This window comes from Manacus vitellinus, unplaced genomic scaffold, assembly GCF_001715985.3.
Source record: "Manacus vitellinus isolate BGI_N305 unplaced genomic scaffold, ASM171598v3 scaffold_32_pilon, whole genome shotgun sequence".
Lineage (NCBI taxonomy): Eukaryota > Metazoa > Chordata > Aves > Passeriformes > Pipridae > Manacus > Manacus vitellinus.
In genome coordinates this window covers 1,435,076-1,454,495 of record NW_021940460.1, presented here as the reverse complement: position 1 = coordinate 1,454,495, position 19,420 = coordinate 1,435,076, and the positions used below count along the sequence as shown (strand labels likewise).

The following is a 19,420-nucleotide window of genomic DNA, read 5'->3' as shown; positions in this document are numbered from 1 at the left end:
ACAAAACACATCTGGGTTTTATTTGCCCCATGTAAGTTAATAAGGGTACTGACTTCTTTAAAACAATAAGCAAGATAATCCTAAAAACAATTTTCCAAAGTGAGAAGGGAGGAAAAAACCCTCCACGTAAGTGTAAAAACAACTTTAAGATAGAAGCTGAAGGGTATTTTCTACCTTCTTGGCTATTAGTGAAGAAAATGAAAAGAAAGTTAAAGAAATCTTAATACTGTGACTAGAGACAAGAACCAGCACAGTTAAATGTATTAATGGCACCTGACAAGGGATGTCTCCCCCACCAACACAGATCCAAATTAGAATGATTTGAAGTGCCAATACATTGGCCCTAGAAGATGTCAAGCTTCTTCTTGTTACTAAATCCCTCACTCAGGAGAACTGGAAACTTTCAAGCTCTCCGTTGGAGCATAGGGGATGTTGACACCTTCCAGATTTTCACTTTACTGGACCAACCCACAGACAGTATGGTGCAGGGAACAGCAGATGGCTTGTCTTCTGTTACCTCTGCTGCCTAAAGATGAAGCTGAGCACCGCTCTCAAACCATGCATATTCAGCTCTCGCTGTAAGGAGAACAAGGCTTATTTATATATTTATATATAGATATATATGTTACAGCCCTTCAGCCCATATTATATTTGTCCCATTCCAGAGCATGTCTATAAATGTTCATACGATTTGAATTGTCCCAGACAAAGGAAAGCAATTCCCTCTGAACTATGGGAAGACACTCGAGTTTTAGTTTTAATGCAAAATAAACGTTGAGCCATTTGATATCATTTTTCCATTCATCCCCTCCCTCTTAAAAATACAAGTGACACAAACCAGGGAAAGTGCTGAAAAAAGGAAAGCAGTCTGTTTTTCTGTTTCACAACTTACCTTACACTGATCTGGGCTTTGGTATAATTAGAACAACGACCACAAAGCTTTTTCAATTGGTGATGCTCTTTTCACACCTCACCACCAGCAGTATGAACATTCCGTTGGTGCAGAAGTCCAAGGTAAATCCAGCAGGACACAGCATTTCTCCAGGTATCAAGCAATTTTTGTGCTTGCATTTTATACTTTACAGGTGAGGTCACATGAACACAGTCTAATCACATAACTTTCTTACAGGATCATCGACCCCTGTGACAAAAGACTAAATTCACCATGTACTAATAGAAGAAAATTACTCTCTGGGAATCTGACAAGGGAGCAACAAAGTTTTTCCATCATGTAATTGAATACCATACAGTTTTATTTTCCCCAGAGTCTGATGAAAAGATAGAAACAGGCTTTGATTATGCTGTTAACCTCACAGAGCAATGCTACAGGACAAGGTTCACTGCATTTTACCCACCTGGTTTTGGACATACATAATGCTCTGCTTCTCTTACAGTTTCATAAAGGCAGAAAAGACGTGCTTTGAGAACACAGTTCTCATAAGAACATAAGTTACAAGTGAAACAGGGTATAAGCAATTTAAATACAAGTCTTGGAAGAAAATAAACAGTACATTGGATTGACTGGAAAACATTTTTTTACCGCCAAACTTATCTGTGCAAGTAAAAGGTATATTGATGAATGTGGGAATGAACAGATAGAAAGGTATATAGACTGTTAAATCAATAGGTGCATGCAAATAAATCACAAAACCAAAAAAACTGATCAATTTTCAAACCAGCTGGGGCCTGATCCACTTTTCAGGACATAAAATGTAAATATGGCATAAATACAAGTACAGCTGCATTTCCCAAGAGTGACCATGAGACATGGGGCTCCTAAGCAACAGGTAGAAATCACTGTGTCACGTTCTCTGGACTGTGGTACACAGGAGATGAGGCAAAGAATTGCTACAAGGGGAAATCAAGATCCTGCCATCTCAGATTAGAGAGCTGGTAAGACCATGGTTCATTTTATTTGCTCTAATTGTGTAAATTAAATACTGTTGGAATTCATGTAGTAATTAATTAGTTCAGGAAAACACTGGTCACCGTGTTGGAAACCCTACTTCCAATGCACTTGTGGAGGAAGAAATAACAAAGGTAGGTTAAGCTGTGGGCCAGAGTGGGGTTGGTGGGTTAGTCCCATTCCCACACACCAAGGCACTTTTGTCTGAGGAGGAAGCTATGCTGTTCAGAGGCACATGTGTGAAAGTTGAGATACACTTACAAAGTAGCCTGTTCCCAAGCTGGAAGGAGCTGAGCTCTGCAACAAAACACAAAGACAAAGTGGAAAGTCAGTGATGGTTTTTAACACGTTCCAATCCACACAGCTCATTACCAGCCCTTTCCAAGCTTTTCATCACTACATCACAGCACCAATGTGCTGCCCCTTGTCATCTGCTACTGAAACAAACACGCTGTTGCTTAATTTTTCCCTTTACATCTCTCAACGACTCTGAGATGGTAACGTGCTATTTACTGAATTCCAAGCTTCTGCGGTGGACGTAATTGCCAATTTATTTGACAGGCAGCTGGGTAATGAATTAATGATGGCATTTCGCCCTGCACTGAGACTAAACAGACACTCATCAACCAGCCTCCCTGACATGCTGACATTCAATGCCCTGGACTCCAGCTACTCAGCTTCGTGGCCACAAAGGGGCAGGCAGGAGGGGGAGAAGGAAAAAAAAAAAGTAGACTGACTTCAAAACAAAAAGCCCGGTGGGTTTGGATGACTTTTTCAGTGTATGACCTGTTTGCCAATTTATTCCCGAAAGGCCCTGGTTAGTACACACATAGTGCTTTTCTAAAATGAGACATTTTGTAAACATAATTAGTAGTCTGAAATGTAAAGAACGCGTGGGCACAGAGAAGCCGCTTCAGTCAATGTGCCGTTTTCTCGAGAATGCAGCCACTACAATTTCCCATTTGGATGTCCACATTGTTTGACAAACCAAGGACTTAGAAAGAAAAGAAAAACCACAAGCAGCAAACATCTACAGTGTGAAATAGATTTCAAAACCCAAACTCATAAAAATAAGTGAAACCAATATTATTACCATGGGAAATAATCAAATGGTTTAAATGCTTTAAACAAAAAACCATCATGAAATTCAGTTTAAGTGGGGCATGATCATAACCTCTACATTCACAAGAATTAAGGAGATAAAGGGTTTTGTTTCATTAGTTTTTCATCTAAGCAATGGGGATTACACAGCAGGTTCTCTTAGAGACACGGGGAGAGACTGAAACATCTCAGTCCTAATCCAGGTCACTGCCTGTTCCATTAGAGGGTGGGTGAACAGTTCCCAGCGCTCCTGCCCGGAGAGTCGATGGACAAGGAAGCAAAAAGCAGAGGACCATTCTCTAGTGAGCACTGAGACAACCAGTCTGTAACTCCTGTAGCTCAATTCTCATTTCTGTTCCTCAGCACAGGCTCATTTTCAGTAATGCCACAGCTCAGGGATAACCAGGAACTGTAGAGGGGCCCAACCAGCCTGGGCAAACCCCTGGAAAGACTGAGAATTTGCATCTCTTCATCCCTGTTCTGAGACTCTTCTGCAGGAGACTCCAAAAGCAGATCTGCAGTGCACAGGTCTGGTTATCAGCCTTCAAGGGGAGCTCCACAGAAACAAATAAATTCCAAAGTCCTCCTGTCCCCACTCCTGCTGTTCTGGAGCCTCAAATTCTCTCTACCACCATCATCCACAGCAAGGCCCACCTGGCCCAGTGGCAATGCCCCTGACAGTGCCTCTGCTCAAGAAAGGGCACTGCAGATCTGGGAACAAGTGGCCATGAGGCCCCAGGGCTCAGCATAACTGCTCTGCTTTCCTCAGTGTTGCTGTGACCATTCTCTGTGCTGGGAATAACCTGGTCACCACCACAGCCCCAGTCATTGCCCAGCCTGGCCACTGATCCCAGATGGGGAGTGCCCTCCATGGGCCACAGGCCCTGGATTTGGGAGCCTGTGGCCCCCAGGCTGCAGCTCTGCAGCCCCTGGCAGTGAGTGCAGTGCAGCACACGCCAGTATCAAACACATCCACGTTCCTGGCAAAGCACACCACAAAGCCTGCCTTCCCCCTCACTCATCCTGCTTTCTGCTTCATGCCATTTACATTCTTTTAATTTAAGCTGGAGAGATCTGCCCACAAGTACAACACGTGCAATCATTATAACCACTTTTGTTTCAGCTATGTACAGATGCCAAGTGAGTCCCACTCTTTCACTAACAATTTTTAAAACTTACTTTACTGGCTGAAAGCTCCAAAGTTTGCCTTCTGCATCTGTGTGTAATTTTTGTCTGCTTTCTATTCCAAGTTTTGGAAGGATCAAGTATCAAAACAAAACAATAAAATGGAAGAAAAAAAGAATAAGCAAACAAAATATTTCCCACTGAATATTTTCATTCCTTCAAAAGCAATGTTGCAATGGCTATGGGAGGACAGTTGAAACATAGCAGTCAAATGACTTTCACTGAACAACTGTGCATTTCCAGGGAATTTGAGTTTGCCGGATGGAAATATAGCCCTTCACACATTGCATGCTGCATATGGAGAGTACAGTTTGCAAACTCTTTTTAATTGAAGTACAAAAGACTGTGTTGCACATGCATGGATGACTACGTCAGCTGTGTGTGAACCGTGTGTTGACGGAGCACAAGGGCTGAAGCGAGGGCTATGCAAGAGACAACTTCTCACCTTCTGGGTAACTCCCAACAGCGACAGGATCCCACTACCCAGTGCCCAGCCTGGGTACCAACTGCACAAGCATCTTTACAAGCCCATGCTGAGTCGTGATCCTGCACTGGATGGTTCTACATCTCTTATATAAAGTGTGCCTATAATAGAGGTAATGGTTTCACTTTCCGAAACCCTTTGCAAAATAGGACATTAGATATACTACTTGATATTCACACAACCACCAGCAGAAGCCTGCATTAGGTGCCCATCAGCAAAACACACTTGCTTAAAATTAACATGGTTTTGGTTTTGTTATTTTCATTCTGGGTTTGTTTTTGTTGGTTTTTTTTTTGTTTTGTTTTGTTTCCTTCCTTTCTTAAAGAGAAGAACTTTGGCCCAGAAGCAAAAATGTAGTAACCCTCATGTAAGCATTAGTTTATTGTGTACCAAAGAAAATTACATCCTTGAGGTCTTGGAAGGCACAGTTATACTCATTTTGCATATATATTGTGCATTACTTGGGGAGCTGGGTGGGGAGAAAGACTGTGTTGTACATATTTGTTCTGGCTATTGTTTATGCAGGTCTGACTGAATGAAGGAACAGTGGGTATCATTTCAATTTCTGATGTCAACATCAAATTACTTATTTAATTTCATGCCTGGCGAAGCATTGTATAGCTACACGCAGAATCATTTCACTTCATTTGTTATGCTGTGTTTTCTTGGCGATTGGCTTGCCTTCCAACTGACAGCTTTAATTACGACATGAATTTGATTGCACTGCCGAGGAATTAACATAATGCAACAAAGCATTTAAGCACCCAACCTTAGACACACAAACACACACATACACCCCCTCGCAAACACACACACACAAAGCAGCAGCCACTGCAGCTGATCAGCTCCTGGCACACGCACACAAACACACACAGAGCTCTGCTTCTGTGATCCCACTTTGGATACAGCCAAGATTGCTGGTGACATTCTGGAGAAGGAACAGCACTGAGGATTTCAGAGCACATAACCCAAAGACTGTCCCTCAGTTTGTCTTTCTCTGGGCTCTGTACAGGTGGGAGGAATGGGAGACGAGAATTGGAAATATCCCATATTTGAGCCTGAAACCATGAGCTGCCCACAGGATTAACCTGCTGGGGGTGTAGACACGTTTCTTTACGAAGCAAAGAGCAACAGACCTGGTGGGCAGGGGACTTCAGGACTTCACCCTCGGTGATACCTCACTGTGACCTACTCTCAAAGCCCACAAGGCAGTAGGAGCACACAAAGCACTGGGAAAAGGGAAGCACTCATGAAGAGAGCATCAGCTTGCATGAGAGCCCAGGATGAGACCTTTCATGTAGGGGACAAATGGAAAGATTCCTGTCCCACTCCCTGTTCAGGAATTGGAAAAACATTCCAGACAGAAAGGTGCCAGCTGTTTCTTCTGGTTTGTGATTCCTTGTTCAGCAAAGTAAGCAGAGTCCAGGCGCTCCAGGCTTCTGCTGTGCAGCAAGAGTGGATGATGTGCTGCCTCCCAGCCCATGGCCACATGTGAGAGGCTTCTGCTACTCATCCCCTCACTGAAACCCTGCAGTCAACACCAGAAGCAGCAGGCAGGGTGAGATCAGATAGATCAGGGATTTAGGAATGTGCACCAAAGGAATCAGGCGTTTTGATTTTTTGATCAGCAAAGAGGTGGCTGAACCCCTGAATACTCAGTGTATTTGCCATCCAGGTTAGATGTAATTCTCATGTTTTCCTCAAGTAGATCTCCTGGCTGTTTTGTGAAACATGACTAAAAAGTATTCCAAAGAGGGAAGACTCAATTAAAACTAAATACATACAGAAAGATAAGGAAAACAAGTTGACTGAGCTCCAAGCTGAGCAAAAGAGAAAGCACTGCCATCTTGTCTCTAAGCAAGATCTCAGCAAAATGAATTCTACTACTGGAAAGATTTTGATGAGATTAAACTGACTACAGCACCCTATATATAAAGGAGGAGCAGCTCTCCAATTTCTCTTTTAGGCCCCTGGAGCTACCTCCATCCATAAAAGAAAAAACAAGTTGTCATTCCAAAAAAACCCCAACCTATAAAGGGGAGAAAGGCAGAGAGCCATGGGTTTATGAAATTCAAACGGGGAGCTGCATCAGGGCACTGCCACATGCCTGCACTGGAGCATTCCAGCAATCATTATCCCTAATCTAGCAGAGGTCAAATTCTCTGCTAATTATGTTCTCTCACAGAGGGGTGTGTGCCTGTGCACACACGTGCAAGATGAGGACAAAGAAAGGAGTTGATGGAAATCAGTCTCACTGCATTGCATCGGACAAGAACAGAGGATATTCCTCTTCCTACTGTCTGATGCTATCTCAAGCTTCATTAGGAGAAAAGTCTCCTGTTTAACATGGTCTTTTCACTGAATTATCTTCTTTTCATTTCTGCCCACCTCTCACAATTGCTGCAAATTACCGGCTTGGATCTCATTAGCCTGGAAAGGAGTCACTCCTTGTAAACACACCCTGTGTTATCCAAGGGCTGCAGGTACAGTTATAACAGGCAGAGTTGAAAGATACCTGACAGGAGAGAGAATGAAGGCGCTGAGGTGTCCGTTTGCAACTGCATATTCATTATCCCTCTCCCTCATCCTGCATCTGTCACTGAACCATCACTTAGGCCCCACATCAAGGCCCAAGAAGCTCCAGCACTGCTGTTTCACCAGCCTGCTTAGAACTGGGGATCAGGAAATGATCATCTACCTGCAGTATGTGTGCTTCATTCATTATCCACATTTCCATGCAGGAGCTTAATCTTACAATGCTGTCAGGCTACATTAGCAGGGATTCATTATATTTCATGGCCAAAATTTGCTTTCTGACCTCAGGGTTACTCTGCCTGCCACGTCTCATATTTTTGTTCTATCTTCTGTTGGGTGTACAACTTTTTGTGTATTTTTTTTTGTGAGAAAATAGTTGTGAAAACAGAAACGAATCTTCAGAGAAAGCTTATTCTGTTGTCTGACACGTTTTCTGGACAGTAACTGGTGGGTATCATTAGACAACTGACTTCTTCAAAAGATATTATTTAAAATAACCTTATTAAGCTCTTGAAGCATCTTTGTGTTCAAGATCAAGTTCAGGGCAGGCTCCCCCACATGTGAAAGTGGAAGTATCACTGGCACTTTGTAAGGCCCTGTCATTTCAACACACAGGGTGTTTGGCTTTGGGAGAGAAGGGGATGTGCTGCTCTGAACTGAAGGAGTCTGGGAAAGGCCACCACAGGCCCAGGTAAGATGAAAACTATCTCAGGCATCTTTTTCAAATCTCAGCTGAACTGGTAACACCAGACCAGAGACACATGCTTGTACTGGAATGAATTATCAAAGCATAAAGGAAATTTCCTTATTAAGCAGGATATAAATTATGTATAACATTTTCAAATGTACATCTTCACATATATTTACATAACGTTCCTTTTGAGCAACCTGTGAATCCCTGTGTCCTCTCTCAGATGCACTGGGGAAGTTGTATTTGCTCTCTACTTCCTTTCAATTTGCCACAGTGCCAAGACAAAGGAAAAGTATTGTAAAAACATCAGAGAAAAAGTGGATTTGACGGGTGGAGGGGGAAGCAGGACTCTGCTCTCACTGCCAGGTCTGGCACTGCAGTGCTGTGAGCTGCTGGGAAGCTCAATAAGGCTCAGAGCTCTCCACTCAGTACATTGCAAGGGAGCAACAAGGCTAAATTAAAACCATGTGTGTAAGGAGTTGTGAAAATTTTTTGCTGGAAGGTGCTGTGTAATTGTGGAGTTCATTGCAGTGACTTCTCAGCTGCCACAGGGCTCAGAGGCAAAGGATGGCAATGGTGACAGGCTGCCATCCACTGCTACCTGTACAGAACATTTACTCACTATCTCCTCTGGTTTCAATCTGCTCTTCCAAGGAGCCCCCAGAGTGACCTCACCTGACAGCTATGAAGGGCAGGCTCTGAAGAGTTTAGCTGACTGTACCCATAAAGGCTGGCTCTGGGGAAGAAATGGACCTCTACAATAAGGTGACAAAGGGATGTGGAAAGAAAGTGCTACAGATTTCACACTTTCACAGAAAAAGAAAAATCAGGCATCTGTTCCAGTGATATGCACAATTCAGCAAAAATTGCTAGCTGTGTGCCTCGAGGCTTAAATTTGCACAATGAAATGTATCCTTTACAAAGGTATTTCTTTTAATGCCTGCTCAGTTCAGTTTTATTGGATTGGCCTATAGAGGACACCATCTGGTATCTGTCATCCAAATCTACATGGACATGCTATCGATAAAATCCCCATTTCCAAAATGTGGGTTAGTTGAAAGTAGGGCCAGATTGCTGGCTGATACAAATTGGGCTGACTAATGTAGCCATCCATGCTTTTGCCAGCCAAGGATCTGACCTACAAAATCCCCAATTTAGATACTCTTTGGGGACAGGGCTGTCTTTATATTCTGTGTTGTAAAGCATGTAGCACAGAGGACACAGAACTATGAATAAAACACTCAAGGATTGTGATGGTACACATAATAAATAATAATAATCTGATTGCAGCAACAGAGAGATTTCTGTAGTCATTCCTCTGTCAGAATAACTCGTGTGTGTCACCCCGTGAATGGCCAGCATTATCTAGTGGAGAAAAACACTCTCCACAGAGCTGCCATCTCAGGCCCTTCCACAGCAGTTTAGGTAGAGCAATAAAGGCAGAGCTTATGCTATTGTTGGCCATGTTATATCAATTCATTATATATAAGTTAGCTGAGTCTCTCTAGACACTCTAATACTTTTCATAAAGACAGTATTTAGCCCAAAGAAATACATTCTTTTCCTTCCCCACTTGGGGTAAAAAGAGGCCACCTCACTTCTCAACTACGCAGAACATTTTTACTTCATTAAATGGCCTTCGAATGTTTCAAAAGTAATGAGTATTTGCACACAGAAAGACATTGGATCAAACTTTAAGAAGTTTTCTGAACTGGGGCAGGAGATTAAGTTACCTCTTCCTCTCCAGAAACCCCAAAAGAAGGAGATTTTAGCAACCAACCATCCTAGAAACTCAATCCCGTTATGCCTCACCCCCCTCAGAAAAGCCCAGCAGGGTTCCCCAGAGCAGTGTTCAGCTGGAGGAGCCACACTCACGTCACTGAGTCTTTCCCGGGAGCTGCTCCGATGGAAACCCTTGGACTCCCCGCTCGCGCTCTCGCTGTCGCTGTCCCGGCAGCTGTTCTGACCTGGCTTGAGCTGCAGGAGAGAGAAAAAACAGAGACAGTTTAGCCTGGTCCAGGCAAGTGCCCTTGTCCACTGCTCTTCTTTAACCCAGCCCCAGGTGCACACAAAGCAGCGTTTATGTGGTGCTTTCAGCACTGTCACCGTGTGACCTGGTGCCAGGGCAGGACCTCAGTGAGACCATGAGCGCAGAATCTCGTGCACCACAGAGAGGGTGTGAGGTCCAGGGGCTGCAGGCAGGAAGGGGCAACACTCATGTCCCAAGGAAATCACAGTTTAAGACCTTCATTTGGGAAGCTATTAGACTTCTCAAAGTATTTCTGCCATAGATGAAGTTGTTAAAGTTACCATCACATTGCAGCATGCACAGAGTCAAACCCTCCCTCATTACAGCACAGTATAATGTGGATTCTGAGATCCATGGAAGTTTCCCCAGGGGAAGAAGAAGTCATCACTCCAGAGAAGCCTTTTTTGGCTGGACTAGCCCCTAACCACGTTGCTTGGTATTATAAAAAATTCTTGACTAACCTCAATGTTCATAAAACAACATGATAGGTATCAAATTGCTTTTGCCTTTCAAGCCAGCTTTAATGAACTTTACTGGCATTGCAATAAGTAAAAAGCACAAAAAAACCCCTACAAACTGTATTTTCATTACAATTGAGAACACATCTGCTTTCTCTTATGCTGTGCACTGTGCAGGTCAACACGTTACACAGCAGTGCACTGAGAAAAGCATTTACCATATACATTCATTACACATGTCCACGAGCACATATACACATATACAGCAAGGGTATATATATATATATACACATATATCACCCACATCCACTTCAATGCTGAAAATGCATGTATCTGTTTTAATGTATCCTTCCACATATTTTGCTTGAACATATTAAAATTTTCATCTAGCCTTGTTGATGCTCCATTTGAACTAACCTCCTGTGAAGACTGGTTACTCCAGAGGTCAATTCTGGCAAGAAGTCTATTTCAGAAATTTAGATCTAAAATCACATACATAAATACTGGCAGCAGAGGTAAATGCAGACAAAATACTCGGCAAGGTATCTAATGAGGTATTTTATGAGACACCTACTACACTCAGCAATATCCATATAACAAACACCAACCAACTCCTCCTAAGTTATTCTAATTACTCATATGATCATAGTAAGTTCTATTCAGACTGTACAGGAGTAGACATTCATTCATCTCCATTCCATGACTGGAGACCAAAGGTTCCTTCTCCATGAACACTCTCCATCACCTTTCCCCCCCCCCTCTTTCTTCTCTCATTCCTATTTCCACACACAAAAATTCACACAGATGCTCTTTTAATGGTGCATGCAAGCAAAACACACTTGTGCTGATGCACATTCCCACTGTACACCGTGCTCACCCACGGCCACTGCTGTTCTGCCCCAGGTTCACTGAAGGACCACACAAAGTATCCTCACCCTTTATCAATCAGCATTTTCTCACTACCAGAGCAAACTGTATCTGCAATTTTGGGGCCTGTGTGACACTTCTCCTTCATCCCTTATTCCCCTCACTCTATAAGGCACCTTTGGGTGCTCTCTATCAGTCAAATCAAAGAAAGGACATAAAGCATATGAAACTAAAGGTTCCAACGCACAGTTGAGTTGCACTGCATGAACACAACTGCAAAAAATGGCACAGGCCTACTCTCAGCTCAAAGAAAATGTAACAGAACTAGAGCTATTTGTCAGACACAATTTAATAAATAAACTAAATATTCCACAGCTCAGCCAGAACATTTTCCAGTAAAATTATTTTTATTTCAAATGGAATGGTTTATCAGTCAGATCTAATAGATCTCTGTAGCATTTTTTGGAGGCAGAGGGGAGGATAACGAATTCAAGAAGTCTTACACTTCATATATAACTCACTGATCTTATCTAGGACCTCTGTGTCCCGTAATTTTATGGCCTCAAGTTTACAATTTAACCAACCAGAGGAAAATGGATCAAGTTTCCTTGACTTGGTCTTTTGTCAACATCTGCTCAATGATGGAAAAACTCTTATTGCAACTGGGGCATTAGGAACTTTTTTTCTAGTCTCAGATTTTATTTTTAGAACTTCAACTTATTTTGTACACAATTTTTACACATTAGTTATTTGCTAACTAATCATAACAGCTCAGTGCTATATTTCTTCTACACCATTAATTCCAGCTAGTTACAAAGAAGAGAAGAAAAACCCAGCAGGTGTCATTTTTCTAGACACAATTTACACTGAGTAAGAGAATATGACCAAGATATCTGAGCCTTAAATTCTGCAGGAACAAAGTGAACTGCATAGACCAGACAGCAAACTTGGAAATAAGTCCAAGATTTATAAGCTTTCCATATTTTCCTCTCTTTTTTCCAAGTTGAGTTTCCCCATGTGCCAAACTGTTGAGGGTTTACATTTTATTCCAAAACCCATCAATCTGTGTTAAATTAAAAAAATAAAGCATGGAAATGTGCCCGTTGTGTTCTTTTAAGAACCTAAAGTTACACACAGGCGCACATGAGAACACTTAACGTGGACAGGCAACGGGTCATTTCCATCTATTCACACAGATTCAACTGCATAAAACAACACTGAAATAACACAGTGCTGCTAAAAAAGTCCACAGATAAAAGGCTGGATCTTTAGTTACACTGCATGAGTCTGGTGCATCACTGTGGGGTGCACAGGAGCCCTAAAATGAGTTTCCTCTCAAAAATGGAACTGTTCTTGAAAGAAATTTGAAGTGCAACGTTGACAACCCTTGTTCCTGTGTCATTCCTGGCAGGGTATCCCAAGCAAAAGGCAAAGACAGCACAGAACTCCCATGGTGTCCACTCAAGGTACCCAAGGAATGGCAATAGGACCCCAGGGAATGGCTGGAGCTGTGTCAGGGCAGGGTCCGGTTGGATATTAGCAAACGTTCTTCCCCCAGAGGCTGGTTGGGCACTGCCCAGGCTCCCCAGGGCAGTGGGCACAGCCCCAAGGCTGCCAGAGCTCAGGAGGGTTTGGACAACACTCTCAGGGACAGGGTGGGATTGTTGGGGTGTCCTGTGCAGGGCCAGGGGTTGGACTGGCTGATCTTTGTGGGTCCTTTCCAGTTCAGGATATTCTGTGATTCTACAAAGGTCTCACTGAGGAACTTCCCACGTTACCACAGCATTGCTCTTCAAAATTTGCACCAGGGGAGGAGTGAAAAAAGTTTTGCAAAAAGTGTGTTTGACTCTATGCTTTCACTGTACAGTGGGAATGAATTTATCCATGTAGGGATCCACCTAAAGGGTATCACAAAGAGGAAATATCAACATTTTCTAAACTGAAAGCACAAAACCCTAAAAACTCAGACTGTCTCAGACTCACAAGGAACATGCACAGCCTCAGGGACTCCCCGAGTGAGAGAGATGGGGTACATGTAAAAAAAAGTGACAATCAGGACCTCAAGAGCACTTGCCCAGGCTGGACAGTGCAGGGCTGGACCCTGGGGCACACCCACAGCTCCAAAACTTTCCTAGGAGTTTCTGGTCATTCCTTGCATTTTTTGAAATATTTTATTGTACTACAGAACCTATTAGTTTGTAGTGCCATTAAATCTATTGGAGGATTCTGGAAGTCAAGCAGAAACGGATAAAGTCATAACTACACTTCTATGACAAGAAAGGAAAAGAAAAAAAATCAGCTGCTGGCTGAGGGCTGGGCTGGGTCTCAGCAGAGGATTTTATTTCTGATTCTTCATCACAGCCACCCCAAACAGTGAGAGGAACAACAGCTCTTCCCTGCTCCCCAAAACTGGACTATTTAGAGGTTTTCTATATCAGGGGCATTTTCCCAGTTGGTGATGATGGAGTCCCTCCCACACTATGGGACTGGATGATCCCCTCACCATTCTGGGGCACTGCAGCAGCAAGGATGGCTTCTAATGGTGATGTGGCTCTGCTGCTAAGGTGAATTAAAGGAAAAAAGCCCTAAACCCCCCTGCCCATCCCCCTGGGCTTTCATTCCTCCCTTTTGTCCAGACACAGGTCATACAGAGCCGCTGTGAGAGCCCCCTCAGCCCACACAGGCCTGAGAGCCCACCCCCCTCAGCGCCCTGGCCGTGCCTTGGGGACACTGAACCGAGAGGCAAAAGTGCCACAACAGCAAGGGGGGTGGGGAAAAGTGACAGTGGATGTGGGGAAAAGTGACAGTGGATGTGGGGAAAAGTAACAGTGGGTGTGGGGAAAAGTGACAGTGGGTGTGGGGAAAAGCGACAGTGGGCCCCGGGAGGGAGGAGGTGCCGTGGGGCTGGATCCCCACAGCCCACAGGGAGTCCTCAGGGCAGCGTGGCGTGTTCATTCCCTGCAGGAACTGTGTCCCCTGTGAAGCTCAAGCATTTTCCTCAAGGAATTGTCACTCATGGGAGTGGCAGAGAGGAGCTGCCACATACCAACCACAGCCCCATCCCTCTGCCCTGCTCAGGGCATACAGGGATGGGGGAATGAAGCCAAGCTGGGAGGCAGAGGGTGGTGTTGCAAATTTACTGGTCTTTCTCACTAACCAAATCTATTTTAATAGGTAATAAATTAAATTTCTTTTCCCCAAGTCAAGACTGACCCATAACTGTCATGGATGACCTCCCTGCCTTTACCTCACAAGGCTGTTCTTCTTCCCTCCCCTGCCCTGCTGAGGAGGGGAGTGTGAGAGGGGCTGGGGGCAGTTTGGCCTCAGCCACAGTAAACTCACCACACTGTGGTTTGGAGAGAAGTGCTTGCTGCTCTTTGACTGAGTCACAAAACTTCAGACACAACACTGCTGCCCTGCAGAGTAATGTGGAATTGAGGCAGAGCTGGAGACTGGCAAGAGGGACCCAAGAGTGACAGGGGCACAGAGAGAGCACAGAGAGGAAAGATGTAAGATGTAGGACACTGAGAGTGATGATTAAATGAAGAAAGACAGACTAGCTCAGGCCTAAAGGTCACACAGAAACCATCCAGAAATTGCTAAGATTATGAATAAACCAAAATAGATGCAAAAATATCAGTATGAAAGTGCTGTAATAGCAAGAACTAACAGTAACTTCGTTCAGGGCATAGAGGGATTTTCTGGTGACTTGGAATCTAGTGGAACTAATTTTGCAGCAGGGAAACACTCATCCTTATTTTGTGACAGTGAAAGTGCAAACAGAATATTCATCTGTGTCCAGGGAAAGCAGGTCTCTGCTCTGCTCCTTCTGCCATTCAACATTAAAGAGTAAAATAGACCTAAACATTAAGGCTTAGGAGTGGGCTAGATCTACAGGAACAGTGCCATAGTTACAATGTTAGCCAGGCATTTCTGTGACATGAAAGACGGGGACATAAGCCATAAAACACTCCTAAGGATAATCCATAACAACGTGGCTCTCTGTTGCCTTTTGTCTCAGGAAGGAAAAGAAGGAAGGAGAGAGATAGTCAATCATGTTAAGAGGTGTAAGGGAGGATGAAAGGGCAGCTGAGCCCCAGACCCCAGGGAGCATCATCCTCTCGGGACCACAGTTTGCTGTGCTGGATCCCTAAACCACTTTAGATAATTCCATAGTAGCAGTGCCTGGTTAGCATGTAACAAAAGGCAAAATAAATAAACCGAGAATTTAGCAAAAGCCTTTTTCACAGAGCTTATATATCATGTCAAAAACACCCTAATGTGGCTCTCCTGAGCTTTTTTTATTTTAAAATATATTTTAATTTAAAAACCCCATACCATTTGGCAGCAGTAAATCTATGGTATAGTTTTGAGGCGCCTGAGTTTCCACGCCATATGGAATTAAAGGATTATTCGCTACATTTTACTTTAAAGTTATGAATACTAACACTTCTCCCTGTTACAGCACAGCCAGCAACCTAAGCCTCTCCCAGAGTCCTAGAGGAAGGGGACACCCGCTCCCCAAGAGGTGGCAGAAACCTGCTGTGGGGAGGAGAATTTTAGGGTTTCAGTTCTGCCTGTCATTCTCTATTTACACAGCTTTTGCAAGGGCAAGGCAGTCCCAAACTGATCCAGGTCCTACCTGGGTGAATATATTCCCAGGCTCAGATCAGGTGGTGAGCAGACTCGTTCATGTGCCATCAGCAGAGCTTCCCAGCTCCTGAACACCTGAGCAGCTACAGCCCAGTCCCAAACCCATGACAGGGGTTTGTCCTGACCCGGGCAACAGCCCTTCACAGTACAAAGTCATTTGTACCTCATCCTTAGGGCTGGCCTCCAGTTGCTCTCTGGGCTCCCCAGGCTTTCCCAGCAGCCCAGACTCCAGCCAGGCTCTGAAGATCAGAACTTTTGTCACTGCTGGCAGTGACACATTTTTCCTCAGTGCTGCACACACAGATCTGGGCAGAAGCACCTGCAAATGAGGCACTTGCTTATGACTGCAGGCTGCTCCAAAGGCCAGGAGCAATGGCCAGCTCAGCCTTAAGGAGAACAAGGCCTGGCTGAACCCAGTGTGATCCCAGTTATCCCAGTATGGATCTGCTGGACCTCACACGGACCCCCAGGCACAGCAGTGACACCCACCATGGCAGGACTGCACAAACACAGCCCAGGGGGCCACTCCCTGCCCTGCCCAAGCAAACACACAGCCCTGAAGTGTCTTCACCAGTCAGAAAAGAGCAACAGCAGATTTCATGTAGAACTGAGTATTGGATTGCAAAGAAAACATATTTTATCAACGATCAGGAACAAATCTGGCTGTATGAAAACAAATAAAAGGAGAACTGCATAGCAAGGAAAAAACAACAGCGTAAATCAAGGCTTGTAACTTCTGATTTCAATCATGATTAACAGCTGTCATTTCAAAGCTTCTATTTATATCACTCATGCTACTGACAGATGTCAGACAAATACTACTTAGACAGCACTTCCTTGTCACCTAAAGCATTAAAGGTGGTTCAACACAGAGGCCATGGGTCTGGAGCAAGACCTCTCCACCTCTCCACTGCCTTTCTAACAAAGCCACATTCCTCACCACACCACCTGCCTGACCAGCTGAACAGGAGAGCAGCACAAAGAAAACAAATCAGAGCTAAGATAATGAGGAGGAAGAATATTTACAATACACAAGTTTAGGTAGTTAATATGAAAAAAGAATTCACACCGTGTGTGGACTCTGAGCATTATTAATACAAAGATGTTTTTCACCTCAGGGAAGAAAAAATCTTGTTACCTGAGAGATACAACAAAACATTAGGAGAGGCTCTCTGTGTATGTCTTGATATATATTCTTATGACAATCAATGCACACACACCAAGAAATTGCCAGCTGCTGAGGATCCAGGCCTACCTGCCATCATCCTGGGATCCCACATCCCTACCAGAATATAAAGCTTTATTTCTCTTACCTGTATGGTAAAAGTGAGGCAAACCAACGAAGACAAGATCTTTTGCTTCCTTCCTACCTTTACTGAGAAGAAAAGTAATTTTCCTGTTCCAAACCCCTTTTTATGAAAAATCACGAACAAACAGAACCAGAGAGTCACAGAATGTGCTGAGTTTGAAGAGACCCTCAAGGATCACAGAGTCCAACCCTCAGCCCTGCACAGGCCCATCCCCAAGAGTCACACCCTGTGCCTGAGAGTATCATCCAAACACACATGTATGTTTTTCCAATTTCCTGTTGACCAAAAAAAAAAAAATCTAAATCCAATAGAACTCGAACAAATAACTACAAACAATTTCCTAATCAGCTTGATGATACAGAACAAGGGTGTCTTTAACTTACTTATTCTAAAGCACTGCTGGTCATTTCTTGCTGCTGATCCTGAGTCTGCTGCTGCACTTGCTCAATACACTGGAGTAGAGGAACTCATCCCTTACTGCCTTAAATGGGGGAGATCCTATGGAAAATAACAGAGACACCCCCCTCTGCTCCTGGGGAGAATTTGGCTATTTAGCATTGTTATTACAGAAACACCAAGTGATCATGTTCTGCTCGCAGTAGCAAGAGCAGAGGCAACACAGGCTAAGAATAAATAGCATCCTTGCCAAGCGGGGGTGGGGGATACGGAAACGGGCATTTATTTCCAGATCATCTTCTCCTTCATTATATGCTTGGGCACCCTTAGATATACAGCACACAGAAGGTACTCTGTAGCTCTGTTTTATCTAAGTTTCACAGAGAATGCAGTCCATCATTTTTTTTTTCTGTGCTGTTTATACAGAAATCAAAGATAAATTTGGCATAAACTCATCACACCCCAGAATCATACATACATTATACACCACAGAAAGTGTAAGAGCCTCGCTCTGTTCCCCGGCTCCCGGCAGGAGTGGTACGAGACAGCAAGCTGTTGGCAATTGCAGCAAATGGAGCGTATTTCAGCACACTTCAAAAGCTGAATTGCAAAAAAATATAGGCTTCTTCTGACCCTTTGCATTTTGATGGTTGCACAGTGAGAAATACGGCCTTTAAAATTACACCTTGCAAAGCTCTCCATTGTACCAATCAATCTGCCCAAGCTGCCTCCACAGCACAGCTCTCGAGCAGAGCAGGAGGAGCAGCGAGGGTCTGGCTGGAGCAGAGCAATCAGGGTGGGATCGATCTGCCCCTCCCAATATTTACTCAGTCCCACTGCTGAGCTTGTTTGTATCCCACCCTGGATTTCCAGGGCCCTCCCTAGGTCCTGTCTAAGGGAAACTAGTCTTTGTACCATTAAAAAACACCTCTGAAACACAGCTGCTTAGTGGTTGTTCCTGCCTGGCACAGGTGTGCCATCCTTGTCTACAGGGATATCCATCCATCCATCCATCCATCCATCCATCTGCCTTGTGATCCATACATGCTACAAGTTTTGTGTGTTATTCAGCCAAGTGATGCCCGTTTACACCATCTACACTTCTTGCTTCTGCTTTGTACTTCCTCAAACCAGATTTTCAGTTTTATGGGCATAGTCATGACCTCTTACTGCAGTGCCTGTCCCTCCATCCTGGGAATACCCCACAAGGAGCAGTGCACACGCATTGGCTGCAACACTTCCCACCAGGGACTGTTTTGTGGTCCCGTTTAGCCTTGCTCATTTCAAAATGCAGAACCAGTTTGGCAGTTTTACCCCAACATTCTGTCTAAGAACAGACTATTTCAGATCCTTGTTAGACCTTTACCAGCTCTGGTTTTGGTGGTGACAGGCACAGGGACCAGCCTGTAGCCTCAGGCACTCTGTCCCAGTCTCAACCCTGGACCTGTCAGGAGTTCTTGTTTCTGTTATACAGAGAAGGTCAGGAGAGGTAGGAAAGCAAAGGCAAATATCACTTTTAACCTGAATCTCTGGAAAGGGGAGAGAATAGAAATACTATCCCATTTAGCCCAGAGTGTCTGATACCCAACTCCCTGAGGATTTTGCTTGGCCTCTAGTTCACTTTGAAATGTATAACTTCCTGGAAGAATACTTAAGTAAGAAGATAAAATGAATCACATGATGGAACAAAAAGCAAACTGGCCAGATTGAAAAACTGTAAGAGCACTGCAGCTCTGCAAATCCAGCTGAAGAACTGCCTACTTTAATGAGGGGAAACACAACCCCAGGGTATCTTCTGTAGGGTT

The 19,420-nt window shown here is 44.0% G+C and overlaps 1 protein-coding gene across 1 annotated transcript in view; it reads right to left on the bottom strand.

The window, feature by feature from the left end:
- Positions 1 to 1,816: 1,816 nt before the first annotated feature.
- The window catches only part of LOC108640409 (autism susceptibility gene 2 protein-like), a 308,558-nt gene continuing 290,954 nt past the window's right edge, over positions 1,817 to 19,420 (bottom strand). The window contains exons 3-4 of the mRNA XM_029961324.1: positions 9,778 to 9,879; positions 1,817 to 2,203 (exon numbers count right to left, since the gene is read on the bottom strand). Of these exons, the coding sequence (XP_029817184.1) occupies positions 2,132 to 2,203; positions 9,778 to 9,879 (174 nt within the window). The 3' untranslated portion in view covers positions 1,817 to 2,131. The remainder of the gene's footprint in view (positions 2,204 to 9,777; positions 9,880 to 19,420) is intronic.